The 23,335-nt window shown below is 48.7% G+C and overlaps 2 protein-coding genes across 2 annotated transcripts; one reads left to right on the top strand and one right to left on the bottom strand.

Moving 5' to 3' along the window:
* Positions 1 to 962: 962 nt before the first annotated feature.
* On the bottom strand, positions 963 to 2,453 carry LOC116861267 (G2/mitotic-specific cyclin-B1). The gene has a single exon (XM_032847820.1). The coding sequence runs from the start codon at positions 2,353 to 2,355 to the stop codon at positions 1,084 to 1,086; it is 1,272 nt and encodes a 423-aa protein (XP_032703711.1). The 5' UTR covers positions 2,356 to 2,453; the 3' UTR covers positions 963 to 1,083.
* Positions 2,454 to 10,528: 8,075 nt separating this feature from the next.
* On the top strand, positions 10,529 to 21,072 carry GPX6 (glutathione peroxidase 6). The gene is made up of 5 exons (XM_032847823.1): positions 10,529 to 10,606; positions 14,554 to 14,707; positions 18,807 to 18,924; positions 19,412 to 19,511; positions 20,752 to 21,072. The coding sequence occupies exons 1-5, from the start codon at positions 10,529 to 10,531 to the stop codon at positions 20,956 to 20,958; spliced, it is 657 nt and encodes a 218-aa protein (XP_032703714.1). The 3' UTR covers positions 20,959 to 21,072.
* Positions 21,073 to 23,335: the final 2,263 nt, after the last annotated feature.

Raw genomic sequence — 23,335 nt, 5'->3', positions numbered from 1 at the left:
ACTCTTCAAACATGTACCAGTTAAGACTAACATTTCTCACCAAAGCAATGTAGGACATCTTTTGCTAACTTCACTGCTGAGTATTTGGTTATGTTATTTTTAAAAATGAAGCTTAAATTTGTAGTTTATGAAAACTATGTAGAAATATAGTGAATTTCATATTAATTTTTATCTAACAACTTTGCCAAGGTCACAAAATTATAATAATTTATTGCTAGTTTATTTTTAAATTATATGTTTACAGGGTATACTAATGACAGTTTCATTTGTTTCTAATTTTTCAATTTCCCTTTTGCCTTAAATTCACTGTCTAATTCTGCCAACACAATACTGAACTGAGGTAGTAACAGAGACATCCTTTCCTTGAATATTATTTCAGAGGGTAATAATGAAACTTCACCAAGAAGTGTGACACTTGTGGCAGACATGTGTTAGATACTCTATCAGGTAGGAAAGGTCTCTTCTTTCCTCAGCTTGCTGTAAGTTTAAAATATGAGTCAATGCCGAATTTTTTTTTTAAGATTTTATTTATCTATTTGACAGAGAGAGATCCCACGTAGGCAGAGAGGCAGGCAGAGAGAAGGGGGAAGTCTCCCTGCTGAGCAGAGAGCCCAATGCAGGGCTTGATCCCAGGACCCCCAGATCATGACCTGAGCCGAAGGCAGAGGCCTAACCCACTGAGCCACCCAGGTGCCCCTCAATGCCAAATTTTATCACATGCTTTTTGAAGCACATATTGAGATGACCCTGTGACATTATTTTGTTAAATTTGTGTATTCATTGCTTGACTTTGAATGTTAAACCATTTTTGCTTTCCTGGGGGTGGAAATCCAACTTTATATTGCTTAATTTGGTTTACTGAAATTTTGTATAGGATTTTTGCAACTATGTTCATGAAAAAGATTGTGCCTATGGCTTTTCTTTCTCATAATGTCCTTGTCATATATATTTTTTTTAAGGTATAAGTAAAAAGGACCACAAACTTTATTAAAAGTCAGTAAAGGTAACATATAGTATGTACAGATGGCACATGGTGCCAATTTTATTTGCAGTTATTATAGTACTCCAACTCATGTTTACAAGTTACACCTTTGCCACAGCCTTGGCTAAATCTTGAACTAGTGCAGAATTTAGCTGTGCCAGCGTGCTGATCTTCGCGTGCTTAGATGTGGCATACTTGTTCTTGATGGTCATGTGCTTTGTAAGCCCACGATTCACCATGACTATATTCTTAGCCAGGTGTTGCATAACACTTAGAAGGGATTCTTCAGTGTATGATAGATAATGCTGTAGAGTTGGTGTCCATTCACCGTTATCAAGAATTTTCAGTGCTAAGCAAAAAGCTCCTGCTGCAATCTGAGAAGGAGGAAAGTGCACCATATCGTAGTCCAACATAGTTAGTTCCATCAGGTATTTGGCCAAAGTATGTTGCTCAACATCAACCTCTCCGATCTTAGATGCTCTCCGAAGGAAATGCAGGGGTAGAGGGCGGCCCAGACCAAAATTTAAAGATCTTAGAATCTTCATTTCCATCTGTCTGATTTGGTGCTTAGTGTAAGTGTTGTCCGTCACAAAGGCAAAGTCACCAATTTCTGGAGGGTACATTTCTTCATATTTGCTTGCAATAAACATGGCAGTGACACCAACCAGCTGCAGCATCTTCTTGGGCACACAGTTATTCTGCATGAACCGATCAATAATGGAAACAGTCATGTACATGGTCTCCTGAAGTAACCTGAACTTCATCTGAACCTGTACTAGCCAGTCAATAAGGATAGCTCTCATGTTTCCAGTGACTTCACGACCCAGTAGGTATTTTGGTCTGATGGCTTGCTCTTCCTCAAGTTGTCTCAGATAAGCATAAATATCTTTTACATATTCACTACAAAGGTTTGGATCAGCTCCATCTTCAGCATCCACATCATTCACTGCAAGAATTACATCAGAGAATGCCTGACACAGATATTCTTCTGCAGGGGCACATCCAGATGTTTCCATTGGGCTTGGAGAGGGAGTATCAACCAAAATAGGCTCAGGCGAAAGTTTTTCTTCTTTAACGGGCTCAGGTTCTGGCTCAGGTTCTGGCACAGGCTCGGGTGCCTTCTCCAGAGGTTTAGGTAGTTTTTTAGCAATAACTTTTCCAGGAACCAAAGTTTTTGCTTCCTTTTTCAGAGGCAATTTGGCCTGTGGTTGTTCGCTGACTTTGTTACCAATGTCTCCGAGGGCTGTTCTCGGCCTCAGCCCGGGCTTGGAGGCCGCAGTCGTGGCCAGAGGCACGCGCTTTGCGCCTGCCATGCTGATCTTCGCCTTATTTTCCACATTAACTTTTGCGTTCCTGGTGACCCGGAGTGCCATGGCTTCTTCTTCACCAGGCAGCAGCTCAGTGGGGAGAAGCAGAGCACGGGAGTCACCAACCAGCCGGGGACCTGAACCCCGCGCAGCTCAACAGCCATTCCGCCGCAGCACGCCGGGCTGTCCTTGTCATATATTTTTAAAAATATTTTATTTATTTATTTCTCAGAGAGAGAGCACAAGCAGGGGGAGCAGCAGGCAGAGCAGGCAGAGGGAGAAGCAGGCTCCCGACTGAGCAAGGAGCCTGATGTGGGACTTGATCCCAGGACCCTGGGATCATGAGCTGAGCCGCAGGCAGACCACCCAGGTGTTCCTTGTCATATATTTTTTTTTTGTCCTTGTCACATTTTGGAAGTATGGCTACACTATCCTCATAACATGATTCAGGATTCTTCTTTTGCTATCCTCCGGAAGATTTTCTGTGAGCTCATGATCAGTTCTTCTTTAAATGTTTGGTAGAATTTACTAGTAGAGTCATCTATACTTGAAAAATTATTTGTGAAAGATTTTTAAAAATAGGTCAAGTATCTTTAAGCACTGAATTATTGTTCATATGTTCTACTTATTACAGAAATAAATGTAGAAAAGATGTAGTTATATCTTCTTATTTGTCTATTTCACTTAGGCTCGTATATTCATCGGCAGTAAGTTGTTCATGATATATGTGTTCTTAACCCCTGTAGGATGTCAAGTGATATGAAGTGATGTCTCCTTGTCCATTTCTTTTTTATCATTATTAAGGAAACTTTACCCCCAACGTGGGGCTGGAACTTACAACCTCAAGATCAAGAGTTCCATGTTCTACCAACGGAGCCAGGCAAGCCCTCTCCTTTTCCACTTCTAATATGAGCTATTTGTGCTTTCTCTCCATTTTTCTTGATCACTTTTCCCAGAGTTATCAGTAACAGTAGTCTTTTTAAAGTTTTTGGTTAAGTCAGCCTCTTTTTATTTCGGATTGCTGTCTCATTAGTTCTCGCTTCTACCCTTATAGTTCCTTCCTTCCCTTTTCTTTAATTTCCTCCATGCGTCCCATGCGTGTAGCCCAGAACGTTTGCCATCATAATTTTATTATCATTCAGCTCAGAATACTTCCTAGAGTCCAGAAGCAGGCCACAGAGGACATAAGAACGTGGGAGAGGAAGAAAAACACATTATTTGAAGGAAATCAAGGACACGTTGGAAAGCTATTAGCATTGGAGGCCTCTACTCTGAAGCAGAGAGTGAACGGCCCAACCAATGTGAAATGTATTTTCAAAACCTAAAACTTTTTTCCCAGGAAAAATTATTTTGTAATTTCCATTCTGATGTCATCTTATAAACATACATTATTTTATGGTATAATAGTCTTCAGTTTCCAAGTAAGTAGGAATAGTCTAGTCATTTGTTAGGTGAATAATGGCTTAATTGCATGTGGTCAGAGAATATGGTCTGTATCATTTCAGACCTTGAAATGTGCAGGTAGTTGGCTGATAGCCCAGCACATGATGGGTTTTTATAAACATTCTGTGTTTGCATTAAAATATTCTGTATCCTGCAGTTGTTGGATGTTCTATAACTGTCTGCTAGGTCTAATTTGATAGACATGCCGATTAAATCTCACCCATCACTACTCACTCCTGCTTTTTCTATCGATTACTAAAAGACGTATGTCAAAGTCTGCCACTGTGATGTGCAGATTTAACATATTTCTCTGTAGATTTCTGTCAATTTTTAACATATATATTTTTTATCAGTTATGTTATTAGGTGCTTACAAATTTAGAGTACCTGTTATCTTCCTGGTGAATTGTATGCTTAATCATTACAAAAACTTTCTGTAAATCCTTGGTTATCCATTTTGTCCTAAAATCTACATTGTCTCAAAACAACATGGCTAATTTTATTTTGGTTTATTTATGCTTAGTAACTCCCATCTTTTTACTTTCAAGCATTATATATGTCTCTGTGTTAGGTGTGTAGTTTGTCCCTTCTGTTCTATATCCTTCTTTCTTGTTTTCTCTTGAACGGTTCGGTATATGTTTACTCCCCCTCCCCCACTCCCATAAGGTTGGTGGTTATATACACTTTGCTCATTCTTTGAGATTACAAAATGCACAAGGGTTATATCAGATTCTAGTCATAAATAGCTATTTTGCTTCTTTTCCCCCTCTTTCTAGGCGATATGAAGAAGTTAGAATTTTATGACACAAAAGCCATGCTCTTAAATTGTGTAATTATATGGTGTATTACTGGTGCAATCAAACAGAGATGCATATTACCTACCTAAATATATAAAGAAGAAGAATTGCGTCTTTGAGCTGGAATATTAGTCCTTTGCCTTCAGACTCGGAGTGGAACTTACAACATCAGCTCCCCAGGTTCTCAAGCCTTCGGACTCAGACAGGAAGTACATCAGCTCTCCTGGGTTCCCAGCTTGCTGGTAACAGATCTTAGAACTTCTCAGCCTCCATAATCTGGTGAGCCAACTCCTTATAATACACCTCTCTGTGTCTGTGTCTGTTTCTGTCTCTCTCTATATATACACATAAATACAGATATATTGATATAGTTATCTGTATCCTTATCAGGAGATAAATACAGATATAAATAAAAAGATACAGATAGCTATATGTCTAGCTGTTTCATATATATCTCAAAGTGGCTTTGAAAATGGGTAATGTGTAGAGACTTGAAGAATCTTGAGGTGCATGATAGAAAAATCCTAGAATGCCTTGAGCTAACTGTTGCAGAAATATGGGTATTAAAGGATGCTTCTGGGAAGGGCTGGGAAGGAAAGGAGGAACATGTTGTGGGAAACTGAAAGAAGGACTCGTGACCCTTTCTGGCACCACTCCAACTGCTGGCTTCCGCTGTCCCTCTCATGTCCCTCCTGTCTTCTTAGTGAAATCTCCCCTGGCTCTGTCCCTGAATAATACGTGTGATTGTGTTTAGTGCCCACCCAGATAATCCGGGATAATCCCTTTATCCCAAGATCCACAACTTAATCACATCTGCAAAATCTTTGCCATACACAACATAACCTCTGGGTTCCAGGGATTAATGCCTGGTACCTTTGGGGCTAGCATTCAGGCTAAGGGGTCTGGATTTGGGATCAGAACACACTTGCTTGTGAGTCCCAGCCTGACATATTATGGCTCTATAACCTGAGAAGCTACTTGTTTTTACTCTGTATTTACATCCTTACTTATAAAATGGAGAAAAATATTAACCTAATGCTTATTTTGGTGATGCTGGACTCAGAAAATCGATCTAAATATTCCTAAATTTAGGAATTACTAAACCGGAGTTGATACAGACTGATTCTCCTCCCTTTTAGTCCTTTGTACTTTGTTCTTTCCTCCCCTCCTTCTTCCCTCCTCTCCCCTCTCCCTTCATCACTCCCGTTTCTCCTCTAACTCCCCCCATCTCGCTCGGGTGCCCAGTCCCTCCAGTATCCGGTGTTCCTCCCGACTCTGCTCCTGCGGGTCTGCTCCAGGGAGAGGCAGGCGGGTTGCCCCAAGACAGGCTGAGAGCGGCGGGACCTCCCGGCTGGAGCTCTCGGTGTGAGCCACTGGGTGAGAATCCACACGAGGAAGGGACGCTTCCCGGCTGCACGTTGTTGCCCCTGGCGCGACTGGATGGCTGCGGGACAGAGGGCAGCGCGTGTGTTTTAGGTAAGGCCACCCGAGGTCAGACGGGCCCCTTACTGCCCCTTCCGGGCCTCTGAAAGGCCACATGTGAACTGAAGAAACGAAAACATTCGGGCATTAAAACTGTGGAGTTTTCCCCAGTCAACACTTTCTCTTCCCAGTCTTCTCAGGGTGGCAGGTGGTCAGATTAAATCACCAGGAGATCGGCACCTCTTAAAGGAAACGGAAGTAGGAGGAGCCGTGAAGTGTCAAGGGCAGAGAAGGCGGGCACTTGTAGTCCAGCCGGTCCACAGGTAGTGGATGGATTTTTGGCTTGCGGTGTTGATGAGCTGACGGATTCCTTCCTCCCGGGAGGAGAAAGGCCCAGGTCACAGAAGCTCTGGGACAGCTGGTCCCATGGCAGAGAAGTTGCTTAGCTCTTGTGGGTGCTGATGGCATCCCAGACACCCCCGGCTGTGTGTGGACCCAGGACGCCTCTCTGGAGCACAAATGTGGAGGTGATGGGGCACTCGCGCCCCCTGGGGAGAGCACAGTCTTCTGCACATGCTGTCCCCTTTGCCTCACCAAACACTAGAGCTACCCAGTGCAGCAGACTAGGGTGGGAACGTGGGCAGCGGGGGCAAGGCCTCCAGGGGGTTGTCGTTTCAGGACCCCGGTGCCTTCTCAAAGGCTCTGGATTAGGGCCACAGCCAGCCTAGGTCTGAGGGGTCCTCAAGGATAAGGCAATAGTACACAGAGACGTGGACAGAATCGTAGCAGCAGGGGGGCCTGGGCGCTCAGCAGGTTGAGCGTTTGATTCGATCTTGTCTCAGGTCATGATCTCTCATGAGATTGAGCCCCACAGCAGGCTCCGGCGGTCCCCAGAAAGTCTGCAGGAGAGTCTCTCCCTCTGCCCCTCCTCCCACCCGTGCCCTCTGTCTCTCTAAAGTAAATTAACCTTTTTTTTTTTGAAAAATGTGACAGCAACAACAACAACAAAATACGGCAAAATCATCACTCTCCTCAATTTCCTAGTACATGTGGTTAACGGATTTAAAGAAGTCAAAGGAGACTAAAAAACAGACAAAAAGTTAGATTTGAAATCAAATAACTTCATATTTGTACATTGTACTCTCATGTATGTACATTGAAGGGGAGCTGCTTCTCCCACCGCATCTGTCCTCCGGCGGGGAGGACGACACAAGACGGTGAACGAGAAGACACGGTTTGCAAGACAGCAGGATGGCACTCCGGACACGCGGGTCCACAACAGCCGCCTGCGTCTCTGCCTGGTGGGGCAGAGAAGGAGATCCCTGCGTCCTGCGAGGGCGGCCCCTGTGTACCTGGGAAGATGGACTGAACCCGAACAATTCCAGGTAGCATTAAGCAGAGGCCTGAACCTCTAAGTCGGCGTTCAGGTAAACAGGGAAGTAGTTCTGCTCTGGAACCAGGATGAAGGCACGTATGGAAGCCATATGGGGATTTGTTTCCTTTTTGGTCAAGGTAATTGAGAATGAAGGAATGCTTTGGCGAGCATGGGGACAGACAGAAGGGTTCGGAAGAAACCGGAAAGCAGTAGGAGAGAACAGAGTCCTTGTCTCTGAATGGGAGCTTACTGTGTGTTTCCGAGAGCGGCCCTGCAGAGGGCCACCAACTGAGTGGCTGAGAACGGGGCAGCGTATTGTCTCAGAGTCCTGGCAGCTAGAAGTCTGAGACCAAGCTGTCACCTTGGCCCTGCTCCCTCTGCAACCTGGACGGAAGGACACTTCCTTGCCTCTCCCCATGTCTGGTGGCCCCAGACCATCTTTAGCTCGTGGCAGCGTAACTTCAGTCTCTGTCCCTGTCTTCACGGGACAGCCTCACTCGACACCCTTCTTACAAAGAGGCTACTCTAGGATGACCTCATCTTAACTACTCACAGTGGCAGCAAGACTCTTTTCAAATAAGGTCACGTTCCAAGGTACAGAGGGTTAGTTAGGACTTCAGTACACCTCGTTGGGAGAACATAATTCAGCCCGTACCATCCTACAACCTGGTGTGGATCATTGCTTCCCTTTGGACTCTTGCCTACGCCCTTTTAAAAACTGCTTCATCCTGACTGGGCCACAGAAACGGTGACTGAGACAAACTGATCTGAGTCTCACCCTCTTCTGCCCTAGGCTCCTCAAGAAAGGCAGCCGGCCTGAGCTTGGGTCCGATTCAAGTCCTGGTCAGGCTGTTTAGGATCTGATCTGTGACTCAGGCCTCAGCAGTCACCTCGGAAGTCTCATTTGATAAAACTGTGTTCCATCATTTTGAATTTTGAATAATAGGTCATTAATATGTCAAGAAATCTTTCAGGAAGTCTCCCAAAGTATTGGCTCAGATTTTTCCTAAAATGTCTAGAATTGACAGCTCAGTGGGTGGAGGTGGGGTGATGGGGCCAGTTCAGTCTGCCAGAAACATGACATTTTCATGGAGGGAGGGGACACGGTGTCACATCCAGAGTGCTCCCTGGGAGGATTTCAAATGAATGGTGTAAGAATTAGGGAGGAACCAAAGTATTTTTAACATGAGGGCCGTCAACAAAGTTGATCTTCAGAAAACCATACAACAGAGGGGCTAAGTCAGGGAAGTGGCTGCATCCTGCTCAGGTCATGGGATTGAGCCCCAGGCCTGTGGCTCCCTGCTCAGTGGGGAGTCTGCTTCTCCCTCCTCGTCTGTGCTTCCCTCGTGCTCTCTCTCTCTCTCTCCCTAATAAATAAATGAAATCTTTAAAACAAGTCATGCAACAGAGGCAGACTGTGGGGAAGGAAGGAGACAAGCGAAAGGGCCTAAAGCAAGATTCCTGGGAGCAGGTCAGGGAAGTGGGCTCTGGAGGACAGATGGGGACGACGGCGCAGAGATAGCCTCCAGCTGACCAGAGACACGTTCCTGCTGCCCAGTGCAGACTCCACACCTTCCCTTCTCGCCTCTGGAGGCCAGCACCCACGGTGCCCAGAAGTTTGTCAGGAATGTTGGAGCAGGACTGGAGAGTCGGAGTTTCAGCCATCGGACCTAGTGATGAGCTCTGTCCTGAGGCGTGTCCCGGAGACTGCAGGATGAGCAAACGTGCCTGTCTCTGCGCAGACTTGACCCAACTGGAGAAGAGTGGGGGGTGGACAGCAGGAATCCGGGGCTGGCTTTTTTCATTTGTCCAGGTTCAAAGCCGACGGTGGGAGTGGTTGCTGACCTGTGCCCAGTGCTGGGCTGAGTCCTTCAGAGTCATGATCAGGGCTCAGCAGCCCTAGCAGGCCGACTGTAGGACTCCCCTGACGGTGCAGATGGGAACAGTGGGGCCCAGAGCCGGGAAGTCGTGCTGAGACCAGGAGCCAGTCCGCGGCGCACCCGGTCTCTCTGTCGCCTCACAGTGTGAGCTTCAGCCCTTTCTGTGAACGGACACCGGGGAGAGGCCGAAGAGGCCCGCAGCGCGCCCAGGTCGTGCCGAGCAGGGCGCCCTGCGGACCCGCGGGGCTGGATCGCCGCCAGCGACCAGGCCGGTTCACAGGCCTTTGAGAAGAGCTCGGAAATCTGAGCCAGCACAAAGCTCGTCTTCCCAGGCGTTCCCAGGAGTTCAGCCCGAGGCGCCTTCTGTTCCGGGAGCGGAGCGGGCGGTGGGTGTGACCCTGGCCTCGCCGGGCTGGGAAGGGCTTAGCGCTGAGGAGGAAGGAAGGGGTTGTCCCCCCGGGTCACAGGAGACTTTGGCAAAGCGGAGCGGCCGTGAGAACCGTGGGAGCTGCGGGCAAAGGGGGCGGGAGAAGCAGCTCTGTGCGTCTTGGCCGCTTCCCCCTGCGACCGCTTTCCGCCCGCTCCCAGGAGGGCCTCACCACTGCGGGGAGGGGGTGGGGAGCGGAGATCCTGCCGCGGAGGCAGCTGCAGCCCGGGGCCCTCCCGACTGCAGGTCAGGTCTCTGGCCCCGCCGCTGCCCAGGGCGCCCATGCCCGCGACGGGGCCGCCTGCGCCCACAAGCCGCTGGCCAGGGGCCGGGCGGCCGGGCGGCCGGGCGGCGGGGCGGGCGTCTGACACGGTGCGGCCCCGCGGCCCGGCTTCATCGCTAGGACAGCGTGCTGCGACAGACTGGAGGATGACTGTCACCCGCGACCACTTTACTGTGCATGTGCATCACGTGACGGTCTCGTTTTTTTAAAAAAGCAGTTTCTGATTCCGCGGACAGCGACCCCAGGAGGCCCTCGGCCCTCGGGGAGGGCGGACACAGCACTCCCGGTTCCAAGGCCAGAGGCCTCCTCCGGCCCGGCCGGACACGTGCGCCGCCACGACAGGCGCAGGGGAGCGGTGGGGCTGGCCGAGGGGCCTCGAGGGCGGGGGAGGTGGGCAGGACTGAAGCGAGGGGAGGGATAGTGGGGGGAGGGCAGGGGCCTGCTCGTGTGTCAGTGTGTGTGTGTGTGTGTGCGCGCGCGCGCGTGTGTATGTGTGTGTGTATGTGCTGCTCTGCGATTGGAGGGAGCGTCTTGGCTCCGATCCCCACCGGGGCTCAAAAGGGACCGAGGTGGCCCGGGGACCGCAGACCGCCCGGCCCTGCGCGCGCGAGCCATGCTCCCTCAGCTCTGGGCTGCGGGGCTTTTCCCGCTGTTCCTGGTCGGCCTCGCCCAGCCGACCCAGAAGATGAAGGTGAGTGTCCCGTTGGGGACCCAGCGGTCTGCAGCCCCTGTCGACTGGCCTGGCGTCCAGGGATGCGAGGAGTCCTCCCTCGTCCTCTCCGAGGCTGGGACCCGCCTCCCGAGCTCGGCCGACCCCGGCAGCCGCTCTCCGAGGCTGGGGCTCCGCGAAGCCCCTCCTCCGCGGGCCGTGTCCGTCACCGGGCGCTCGTCGAGCAGATGGACGGAGGGCCAAGGCTGCTGTCCTGCCTGCCCCTCCGCCGCCGCCGCCCCTGCTCTGACCTCCCGGCAGCCTTGTGGGTCCGGGAAACGGGACACGTAGGAGCACGGGGTGGGAGGGAGGGTGGCTGCCCGCGTTCCCCGGAGCAGCTCAGACCCGGGCAGGGGAAGAGCCACTGGCTGATGCCGGAGTGTGCTCTGGGGAGTGTCAGGGTCAGCGAAGAGTGGCTTTTCTCCCCGTGACAATAAAACACAGAAGGCCAGGGTAGCTGTTGGCCAATTTTAATGTTAGAGGAGGTGGGGTGGTGAGAGGCAGCTAGTGGGGAAGGACAAAGTGTGGACCAGAGTAAGAGGATTTGCTCTTGGGTCTTGGTGGAGCCCTGATCTCCTGATGCCCTTGGGAAAAAAATATCTGCACTGGAGATCAGTCAGTAGCCGCCCTGTCAGAGGTGTGTGATATGCCTCAGGAAGTGGGGTCGGGATTCAAGTGGGTGATGTGGTACCAGCAGGTTGGGTTTTTTTGGTTTTTTTTTTGTTTTTTGTTTTTTTTTTAGATTTTATTTATTTGACAGAGAGAGAGAGAGAGAGAGATCACAAGTAGGAAGAACAGCAGGCGGTGGGGGGGGGGGGCGGAAACGGCCACCCCGTTGAGCAGAGATCCCAATGTGAAGCTCTATTCCAGGACCATGATCCCAGAACCCCAGACCATGACATGCGCCAAAGACAGAGGACCGACCCATTGAGCCACACAGGTGCCCAGGTTTTAACTTTAAAACCAGATGAATTAATTCAATAACTCAGTCTCACTTGTGGATTTAAACCAATTACGTTTCTCTCTCTCTCTCTCTTTTTAAAGATTCTATTCATTTACTCAACAGACAAAGATCACAAGTAGGCAGAGAGGCAGGCAGAGAGGAGGGAGCAGGCTCCCCGCCGAGCAGAGAGCCCGATCCCCAGGACCCTGGGATCATGACCTGAGCGGAAGGCAGAGGCTTTAACCCACTGAGCCACCCAGGCACCCCCAAACCAGTTACATTTCTCTTACTGGCTCCCCTACCCCCAGAAGAAGGAGAATACCCATGATTGAGGGCAGTGATCCCCAGACAAGATTCATTGACTTGTCAAAGCACAAGGTGCTGGGTCCCACCTGATGTGGGCGGCTGAGCAAAGAGTCAAGAAAGCATTCTTGAGACATTTTCAGTGCAGGAAAGTGCTTTATTCACAGGAACAGGACCCGTGGGCCGAAAGAGCTGCACGGAGGTTGTGAGGAGTGACTGGTTTTAAGCTTTCTAGTTAGTAGGGGTTAGGGATAGCATAAATGTCTAAGGAATTTGGAAGCAAGACTTCCAGGACCTTGAGGGGTTAGCTGCTGTTAGGATAAAGTTATTGACTACTGCCTAATGAAACATTAGTCATGAAACCCTTAAGATGGCTATTGGTGGGCCATGTGCTTGGAGGATGGCTGGTTTTAGGTTACCAAAGTGAAGTGGCATTAACCAGAGCAAAGCTATAGTGGTAAAATGTTAAGGAAATCCTTGAGGGAGCCGTACAGTTGTTACGGTCTGTGTGCCTCAGGAACCCTGCCTAGAGACTGCCAGCTGATCTAAAGCAAAGTCCAGCCTTCGCTCCTTTTCTCCAACCGCCACCCCAAAGTTTCTGATTCAGCAGGCCTTAGGAGAACCAGGAACTTACATTTCTTTTCTTTTTTTTTAAACTCAAGTTTGTTAACATATTGGGAAGTATTGGTTTCAGGAGTGAAGTTTAGTGATTCATCACTTACACAGAACACCCAGTGCTCATCACAGCAGGTGCCCTCCTTAGTGCCCGTCCCCCATCTAGCCCATGCCCCACCCGCTGCCCCTCTAGCAATCCGCAATTTGTTCACTTAACAATAGAGTCTTCACGTTTCCCTCCTCTCTGTTTTTTGTCTTATCTTTTCCTTCCCTTCCTCTATGTTCATCTGTTTTGTTTCTTAAATTCCACACATGAGTGAAATCACATTTTTATCTTTCTTCGACTGACTTATTTTGCTTAGCATAATCTCTACTTCTATCCACATTGTTGCAAATGGCAAGACTTCATTCTTTCTGATGGCTGAGTGATATTCCATTGTGTATATGTATATACCATGTTTTCTTCTTCTTTTTTTTAAGATTTTATTTATTTGTTTGACACAGAGACACAGTAAGAGCAGGGACACAAGCAGGGAGAGTGGGAGAGGGAGAAGCATGCTTCCTGCCTAGCAGGGAGTGCAACGCGGGGCTCAATCCCAGCACCCTGGGATCAAGACCTGAGCCGAAGGCAAATCCTTAATGATGAGCCACCCAGGTGCCCCTATACCACATCTTCTTTATCCACTCATCTGTCGATGGACATCTGGGCTCTCCTCATAGTTGGACTATTGTTGATAATGCTGCTATAAACATTGGGATGCATGTACCCCTCTGAATCTGTATATTTGTGGGGTAAATACCCAGTAATACAATCGCTGGGTCATAGAATAGCTCTATTTTTAACATCTTGAGGAACCACACTGTTTTCCAGAGTGGCTGCACCAGCTTGCATTCCCACCAACAGTGTAGGAGGGTTCCCCTTTCTCCACATCCTCACCAGCATCTGTCATTTCCTGACTTGTTAATTTTAGCCATTCTGACTGGAGTGAGGTGGAATCTCACTGTGGTTTTGATTTGTATTTCCCTGATGCCGAGTGATGTGGAGCATCTTGTCACGTGTCTGTTGGCCATCTGGATGTCTTCTTTGGAGAGGTGTCTCAGGCACTTGCATTTCTAATATGTCCCGGTATTGTTCAGGTCCTCAAACCACTCTGAGTGCTCTGTTATCGGGTCCCTGTGACATGTAAGATGATGTACATAAGATGCTCAAAGACCAGCATTCGTAAGACCATCTCCCCTCTCTGAAATTTAAAAAAGGCAACCTATGAGGGGGCATCCGGGCCCACGTCAGCCACTACTGCCTGCTTGGGGCGCAATTCCAGCTGTAGAAAGCCATCTTGTGAATAAAAGGCTGCATTTTTGAGTATCAGGTCCCTTCAGACTGGAGCAGAACTAACGTCAGAGTTGGAAAGTTTCAGCCCTTCCAGTCCACGGTTTTCTTGGGATTCGACATCCCAGCTCATAGGACGATACCTATGTGAGAGACAGAAGCTGGGAGCATCACAAAGTGCTTGTCCCCATGCCACACACACACACAGACACAGGCCTTTTTTTTTTTTTTAAGATTTTTTTTAAAGATTTTTTTAATTTATTTGACAGACAGAGGTCACAAGGAGGCAGAGAGGCAGGCAGAGGGTGGGGGGAAGCAGGCTCCCCTCGGAGCAGAGAGCCCGATGTGGGGCTCAATCCCAGGACTCTGGGATCATGACCTGAGCTGAAGGCAGAGGCTTAACCCACTGAACCACCCAGGCGCCCCAAGATATTATTTTTTGAGTAATCTCTATACCCAACCTAGGGCTCGAACTCACAACCCCAAGATCAAGAGTCATATGCTCCACTGACTGAGCCAGCCAGGCGACCCCCACACAGAAAGTATTTTAACTTACAAGACACATATTCTGGTGGTGGTCTCGCCATAACTAAGAATACTACCAGACAGAGGTCTCTTCGGTTCTTAGAATCTCGAGGTGTTCCATGAAAGAGCTCTGAGCGCTCTGCAGAAGTCCATGGCTGTTAGGGGTTATTATTGCCTTATTGTCACAGCATGGTGGTTTTTGTTCCATTACAGCTGGATTGCTACAAGGGGGTGACGGGCACCATCTATGAGTATGGAGCCCTCACCCTCAATGATGAGGAGTACGTGCAGTTCCAGCGCTACGTGGGCAAGCATGTCCTCTTTGTCAACGTGGCCACGTACTGAGGCCTGACGGCTCAGTATCCTGGTAAGAGCTCCGGTTTCGATTCCTCCGGAACGAGCTTGGTCAGATGCCCATATTCTAATTCCAGAGTTTTCCTAATTTGTTGTTGGGAGGAGGGCGGTGAGGAGGGAATAGGTGATCAGGGGAGTCCGTCCCTCTAAATCCTGCCACTGCTCTACTCCTTAGGAGGCCAGGAGAATTATCTCCAGATTGGAGGAATGAGATTCTCCCAAAGTTTTCATCAAAAACCACCAGGAACATACCTATCACTGAACAAGTGGGGTTTGCTGCTTGATGCCGTGAGGGAGAACATATATTGTAGGGAACCATGGGGCTTCTCAATAAGAAAGTGCTGGAAAGAACTTATTTGAGAATCTGGGCTTGTATTCGGTGCTTTGGGGAAAGATTCAAGGAACTGAAGCTTTGCTCTGAATTGGATGCTGTCAGGAAATGAGGGAGTGGGGAGAATTCTGTGACTGTGACTCAGATATGTCTTAATAAATCTTATCTACGGGGTCAGGGGAATAAAGCAAGGCCAAGGTCTTGATTTATCATGACCACTGTGACCATGATGTTGTGTGATATTGATGTTCTGTGAAATTGTTGTTGTTTTAAAGACTTTATTTATTTGACAGAGAGAGAGAGAGATCACAGGTAGGCAGAGAGGCCGGCAGAGGGGGAGGCAGAAGCAGGCTTCCTGCTGAGCAGAGGCTCGATCCAGGACCCTGGGATCATGACCTGAGCTGAAGGCAGAGGCTTAACACTGAGCGACCCGGGCACCCCTGTGAAATTGTTTAACAGGAGAATAGGAAACCCGAGCTACGACCCCAGGCCAGAGTCTAGCTTTCAAGGGGCCACCTTTATCCTTCTCATTGGTGACTTCTGGGAACGACAGCAGAGAGGATTTTCTGGAAAGTGCTCTTGGGTTCTTCATCAGCTCCAAGAGGGAAATATAGCTTTCTCGCAGGTAATCTTTGGTGCGACAGCTCTTTGGAAAGACGCTCCATCTCTCCAAACCTGGCCCGACCTTCTACGGATTTTCTTTGTGCTCATGGGGAAGAGTTTGGTTTCCCTGTTGATCCAGAAAAGGTTATTTGAAGTTTCATATGGATCGTAATAGAGATAAATGCAGTTTCTGACATGCCATAACTTGATTTTTCTGCTTTTCAAAAAAATTTTTTTAAGATTAATTGCAATAATTAATATGTGAACATATGCATATATGCAAAATAATATGTGAACAGTTTCTAAGAAAAATTTTCCACATGTTGACACTGGTATCTATTCAAATGATCAAAAATAAAGTCCCATCAATTTGTCTTTTCTTTCTCTCCTTTTTTTTTCCCCATCAATTTGTCTTAATGGGACTTCAATAACAATATATTGAAGAATTTTCTCTTTTTTAACACCACTTAAATTTAAGTGTATTGTAATTTCACCTTTAAGATACACAGCTCACTAAATTTTGATATTTTAAAATTAAAATTCAGGGGCACTTGGCTGGCTCAGTTGGTTAAGCGTCTGACTCCTGATTTTGTCTCAGGCTGTGATCTCAGAGTCGTGAGACTAAGCCAGCACGGAGGCTGCTTAAGATTCTCTCTCTCCCTCCTTCTGCCCTTCTCCACTCTGCTCACACTCTTTCTCTAAAAGGAAGAAAAAGAAAAAGAAGAACAGTCAGCAGGTGCTATGGTCTGAACAGTCAGCAGGTGTCCCCCTGAAATTCATATGTTGAAATCCCACTGCCCAATACGATGGCAACAGGGCCTTCAGGAGATGTTGAGATCATGACGGTGAACCTCCATGAATGGGATTAGTGCTTTTATAAGAATAAACAGCATAGAACCACCGCCCCTCCAAGCCCTTGTACCATGGGAGGATACAGTGAGAAGCCTGCAGTCTGCAACCTGGTAGAGGGCCTTTGCTAGAACCCCACCACATTAGCACCATGACTTTGGACTTCCAGAACTCTGAGAAATAAGTTCTTATTGTTCACAAGCCCCCTGGTCTATGGTATTTGTTAAAGCATCCTAAAAGGACTAATACAGAAGGAGCTGCTTGACTTAGCCAAAAATTGTATTGAAATAGCCCCTCCTTCAAAGAACAACAAAAACCAAATGGTTCACATTCACCAAGAGAACCTAAAGACTTTTTAATGATGAAATTGTGCATAAAAAGATACTTTCCCAAAAGTGCAGATTACAGGAAGATTTGACATTTGAAAGAATTTTGGGCTCACTTTATAGTTATTTTTATGTATAATCAACCCTAGGGAGAACTTGAAAAGCTAAGGCTAAATCTTTAATTTGTGTAAAATCTCAGAATCTAAGACTAGTATCATTTAGCAAGAGTTTAGTATCATTTAGCAAGTAGGGGTTTTCCTCCCTTCAAAAAGTTAAATTTGAGAAAAAATATAGTAAGTTTAAAAAGTCATGATATATAAACAGCAGTTCCATGGAATGTGAATCTGCTTTTAAATCTGTTTCAAGGGGCACCTGGGTGGCTCAGTGGGTTAAAGCCTCTGCCTTCGGCTCAGGTCATGATCACAGGGTCCTGGGATCGAGCCCCACATCGAGCCCCACATCGAGCTCTCTGCTCAGCAGGGAGCCTCCCCCCCCCCAACCCTCTGCCTGCCTCTCTGCCTACTTGTGATCTCTCTGTCAAACAAATAAATAAAATCTTTAAAAAAAAATCTGTTTCAATTTAGTTTTAATTTAAATTTGTGTTGAATAGGGAATATATTCACATTGAAAATTTAAAAGATGCAAAAGGGTTTAGGAGAGAAAGCTTCTAGGGGGCCCCTGGGTGGGTGAGTGTCTGATTCTTCCTTTCAGCTGAAGTCTTGATCTCAGGTTGTGAGTTCAAGCCCTGTGTCTGGCTCCATGTTGGGGCGGGGGGGGAAAGAGTGAGAATATCCACCATTTTTCTTTTTGAGTAACCAAGGTTATCAGTTTATGGTGTATATTGTCATAAATCTTTAATGTATAGACAAGCAAATCTCTCTCATATACGCAGACACACACAACTGATTCCACACCTTGTTTTTTCACATGATACAATGTCTCAGATGTTCTTCTGTATCAACACGCAATGAGCTTCCTCATGTATTTGAAGCCACAGTTTTCCACTCTGTTGCCATGACATGACTTACTAACCATGAGAATTTTACTAAATACCTGAGATTTTAAAAAAGTGTCTCATTCAGATTTTACTCCAGACAGGGAAATGGCGAGAGTTGAAGGGCTTTGCCTGAGGCCTAGCAGCAGGGTCTGTTGCAGTTTCTGCCATAGCAAGGATGTATTATTGATGGTGAAAGGCAGCGAGTAGGGATTGTTATGAAGAAACCTACAAGGACAGGAAGGCACTGCCATTGAAGCCCAGGGTTTTCGGGGAGACAGCAGCACGTGGAGCTGAGTCGGGTGGGGCGGCACTGGGACTGACTCAGTGGGGACGAGAGTGGTGAAGGCAGAAAGACTGGTGCGGGTCTACACAGACACGTTGGAAGCCCTCCCAGCAGTCTTGAAGAGCGGTTTGGAGTTTGTAGCCTGGAATCCCAGTGAGTGTCCCAGGGCAGTGACACCCATTAGGTCATTAGAGTTGACAAAAGGGTAGAGCATGTTCTGGAGCTGGGCTCAGATTTGGGCTCCCTCCACAGCTCCCAGGTGAGAGTGCCAAAGGGGGCTCTTGGGAGCACGACTGGGGTGTCAGGTGTGTCCCTGTGGGGCATGATGGGGGCAGAGGGAGCAGGTCCATTTTGTTTGCCTTTTCCTTCAAAATGTTTGGTCAGTCAGTCAATCCGCCACAATGGAAGCTGGCCGTGGCATTTAAATTTTAATTCCCTTCAGCATCCAGCGGGTGCCCCCGCCACCCCACGGGCTAACCCATCTGTGCTCTCTGGGATCCCCCCACTGGAGGGTGCCGTGCAGCCGCGTAGGGAACCAACAAAAGAAAGATGGCGGCCGTCTGGGTGTGTTTCTGTCACCCTGTGTTCTAGGTTTGTGCCCCGCCTCCCCAGTCTCTGTAATCTCGAACCTTCCCCCTACACTTGTCACTGTACTTGGACACATCCCAGCGTCCTCCGGGGCTCCCTGCCGGGCTTCCCATGCTGCTCATTGTCTCCCCGCAGAACTGAATGCACTACAGGAGGAGCTGAAGCCTTTTGGTGTCGTCGTGCTGGGCTTTCCCTGCAACCAGTTTGGAAAACAAGAACCAGGAAAGAACTCAGAGATCCTTTCTGGGCTCAAGTGAGTGCCGGCTCGGGTCCCTGCCTAGGTCCTGTCAGCCTTTCCCTTCCTCCTGCTGCCTGGAGGCCTCCTCCTCTGGAAGCTTCCGGGGCGGGTGGTGGATCACGGGGTTCAGGCACATCACTGTGAAGCTTCGCGTGCAAGCTCGCGTGGCTGGCAACGCCCAACCTTTCACTCGCCTCGGGCTCTTGACGTAGACATTAGGGGAATATCTATGGGAAAAGCAGCGCAGGGCAGAGGAGGGAATGTGGGAAATAGAAATGAGTCGGGAATCCTGACCTTCAAACACTCCCTTCCAGTTTCCTTAGAATTGTCTACTGGCTCCGTAAAGCATGAAGTCCTGACCCCCAGACATCTCTCTTTCCTCACCTTCCCTGTCCACTGTCTCTTCCTCTTTATCTCTGACTTCCTTTCATGGACTTGTGGCCGTCACCGCCCCTCCTTATCCTAACTTGGACCCTCTTGGGAACACTCTGCTTCATTGCAGGTATGTGCGTCCTGGTGGTGGTTTTGTTCCCAATTTTCAGCTCTTTGAGAAAGGGGATGTGAATGGAGAAAAAGAACAGAAGGTCTTTACCTTCCTGAAGGTGAGTGACCACCCACCTGCGTGAACTGGTCAGGTAGGCAGAGATGCCCCGAAAGCATGGGGCTCGTTTCTAGGATTGAGGTTGGACTCCTTGGAAAGAAATGCTCAGATAAGTTCAGGAGTCATGGCCAGATCCGTTGTGAGCCCTGAGCTCAAGTACAGGAAATGGAACAAGGCAGCTCTGACGTGGCCGACGCCCCCTCCCAAACGGCAATGATTTGCTCATGTGACCAACAGTCATGGCATCCGTCCCAGTTGTGAGCAGCTGTGCCACACAGGGAGCCCGAACCTACTAACAGGGCCCAGACCCTCCCTGGCGGACCCCTGTGCAGTTGGGGGGACAGACATGGAGCACAGAATGGAGGGTCCCATGTGCTAACTGACCGGGGAGCCGCTGAGTGTTAGAACCACGAAGACCACAGAACCATCTGATGTTCTCTTTTGCCACTGGTTCCCTCTGCTGGCCTGCCAGACAGGTCTGTTAAAATTCTAACCCATTCATGGCAACCTGGAAAAAAAACACAGTGTGGGGAGTTTTCCACAAAGCCTAATTTATTGAATATAAAAGGCCATCATTTATTCTGATACTAAATTAATGTTGAGTTAAATCATACAAATAACCATTTGTGTTGCCCAAAAATGGTGATATGACTGATTTTATTTTCTTCAACCTAATACTTAAAAATCTGTTAATTTTTAAATTTAGTTATAGTTGACTTTTGATTTTTAGTTATTCTATATAGTTATTCTATTATATCCTAGATATTCTATTTAGTTATTCTATGTAACTAAATGTTAATAAAATGTTAGTTATTCTATACTAATCTCCAAGAAATAGTTATTGAACTTTTACCAGGCTGTGAGGCCCTAGCTCTGAAAACCACTACTCTAAACCAAAGCACTTCTTTCCAGCTAAGAAAACTGAAGCTCTAGAAATGATATGACTTATCAAAGAAGACAGAAAATAGTATTTTTCTGCAGCACCATGATGTAATCCTGGGAGGGGTGGACAGGGAAAGGAGGGGTATTTTCTGTTTACTGTCACACTCTCTAGCCCGCACGGCCGTTGCCGGTTGCGGGGTGGGCAATGTTGCACTAAGTGTCTGTGCTTCCTGGGATCACGTCAGGTAGTTAATATATGGAGATACAGGATGGTGAGTAGACTCTCCAGGGTTGGGGATAAACCTGGGCCATGCAGAAGCAGGGGGAAAACCCTTCTATTTTTCCTATCTCTGCTCCAGAACTCCTGCCCTCCAACCTCTGATCTTCTGGGTTCATCAAACCAGCTCTTCTGGGAGCCCATGAAGGTCCACGACATCCGCTGGAACTTTGAGAAGTTCCTGGTGGGGCCTGACGGAGTCCCTGTCATGCGCTGGTTCCACAAGGCTCCCATCAGCACGGTCAAGGCAGACATCCTGGAGTACCTGAAACAGTTCCAAAGCGAGTAGAAAGGGCCAGAGACCGTCCTAAGCGGCCGCCTGCCTCCCACCCGAAGGATGTGTTCAACACTGGGTCCATCTTTGCTCCGCGTCCCTTCCCGCCCAGCGCCCCTATGACCAGACTCTCCCCGAAGCATGGTGTGCGCCGGCACTTGTGCGCTCACGAGTGTGTTCGAAAACAAGGGAAAGAATACCTTTGTCCCCAAATCTCTGCTCCAGCAATACCAAGTTCTCACCGTTCCACCCCAAAGGAAAAGCATATGCCAGGGTGGATGGTCCAGACTACCCAGTGTCCCTAAAAAGGCGATGCCTGGAAGTTCCGACCTCTGTCCTTTCTCCAGCCTGAAGGGTTAAAGAAGCAGAAGCTAGAAGGTTCTCAAGATCCCCTTTGTAGCCTTTCTCTCTTCCCAGATAAAGCAGGTTGTAAGGCTCTTCCTCCCGGATGTGACCTTCGCTCCCCTGACGCCCTGGAGTTCTCTTTCTTACCGATCTCTGCAGGCCTCACGTGACAGGAGGGGCATCTCCATGACGGCAGGTCCTGAAGCCGTCTGGGTCGGACCCGACCAGAGCCTTCCTTGGTGCCTGTCCCTTAGTGCATTCAGGCATGGCACCTGGGCAGGGATGTCCCTTCGTTCTGAAGGACGCGCTTTCCCCTCACCTGAGCTGCCCCACCTTCAAACTCCTTCCCGTCACTGTCTCAAATAAAGTGAATTCTGCGGCAGTGGGCTTCCTGTCATGTTTTCCCACCCCCGTATTATGTCTGGGACGTCCACCTCTCTCACTTGGTCCCAGCTTCCTCGGATACCTCACCCAGCTCCTCAAACACGCTCTGGAAATTTCCTTGGCCCATCCAGACACCACGTGGGGCTGGCCGCTGTGGACTGCTGTGAGGGGTGGACACAGACCTCTGAGAGTCTGCCACCCCCATGCCGGTCTCTGGGGGACCCAAGTGGGAGGTAATCTTGCTTTCTCGAAACAACAAAGACACGGATGTTCTGCCTATAAAATTCCTGCTCACTGTTAAGAATCTAAAAACACATAAAAACAGGCGAAAAGTATACCAAAGCTCCCTCCCAGTCCAAGGAGTAGAGAAGGTGCCAGGAAGCCCCGTGCAAAGGCTGTGCCATCGTCACAGTTCGGTCTTTCCTGTGAGGACAGAGAAGAGGAGAGAAGCTGGTACTAGGAAGTGAGGTGAACTAGCTGTTTTTTTTCCCTTTCAAAAATTACTTTGAACATATTTCAAACATCTTTTGCACTTTAAATTCTTTGTCCTTTAAAATCTTATTTGGCACTTGGAAAGTAGAGGGACTTTAAGTATCAGCGTCAGTGGGAGATGCCATCCTCTTCCCAAACAGAAATGATCCCTGACCTAACCTTCCTACGGCAAGGTGAAAGCTGGCAAAGCCGGGGCTGACAAGGAAAGCGACTCCAGCTTCCAGAACGAACACGAGCACTGCCGAAACCTGGGACCACCTGTGTCGATGCGGGCCTCGGGGAAGACCTGGCGTCTGCGGAGACCTGGGGCCTCCCCACCAGGAGTGGGCTGCTTCCAAAATTCAGAGGGGGTAGACACACATGGAAAACATTTTCCAAACACCTGGATGTTTTCTTGCATGCAGAGTCTAGCAAGGGGAAAAAGTCTGGCAGTCTGTGGCCATACCCACAGGATGTAGGCTTCCGTGGGACTCAGCGGGCACCAGCTCGCCGTGGTGTGAGAAGTATGTCTCGTCGTTGACTCTCTTCTGGGTGTCTCATGTTCTTGAGCTGCCCCAGGGACCGTAGCTGTCCTCAGAAGGGGTCAAATCCGTTACTGTTTTCAGATCAGAAGTGTCAGGATCCAGGTGGGCGGTGGAGAAGGATGGGGCCACACAGTGTGCAGACTCAGCCTCGCCCGGAGGCCTGCACTTGCCCTGCGGAAGTGAATCCTCCGAAAGCCCAGTCCCCTGCCCCATGGAGAAGTCCTGAAGCAGTGAAGGCGGTGGGTGGGGGGGGGGAGCTTGGCTTCCTGTGGAGGGCGCTCTGCCCAGCATCTGCGGGAGGCCCCATCCCATAACCGCTCTGAGAGATCCAGATTCCCTCCTCCTGATGCCCAGCAGGGGCTGACCTGAACAGAAAACCGAGGTAGCTCCTGGGACCGCCTAAGGACCTGAGAAGCAAGAAACAAATTTCCTTGCACGGGGAGGTGAGTGCAGCTGGGGACAGGTGTGGGGGCTGCAGACCTGATCAGAACGTTGCCCGTGATGATGACAACGACAAGGAGAATGTTGAAGTCTTCACAAAGGGAGCATCTGGAGGTAAAGAAGCCCACTTCTTCCCTCCACACCAACCCTTATAACAGGTCTTGGTCCCAAGGAGAGCCACGCACAGAACCTTCTGGAAGCAGGCA

The sequence above is a fragment of the Lontra canadensis genome, unplaced genomic scaffold (genome assembly GCF_010015895.1).
Source record: "Lontra canadensis isolate GAN:19392208 unplaced genomic scaffold, GSC_riverotter_1.0 scaffold194, whole genome shotgun sequence".
NCBI lineage: Eukaryota > Metazoa > Chordata > Mammalia > Carnivora > Mustelidae > Lontra > Lontra canadensis.
The sequence above is the reverse complement of the archived record's forward strand: the minus strand, read 5'-3'. Positions and strand labels throughout refer to the sequence as shown.

Bases quoted from the DNA above. Each gene is read 5' to 3' on its own strand.
- LOC116861267 (XM_032847820.1), bottom strand. From the start codon at position 2,355: ATGGCACTCCGGGTCACCAGGAACGCAAAAGTTAATGTGGAAAATAAG.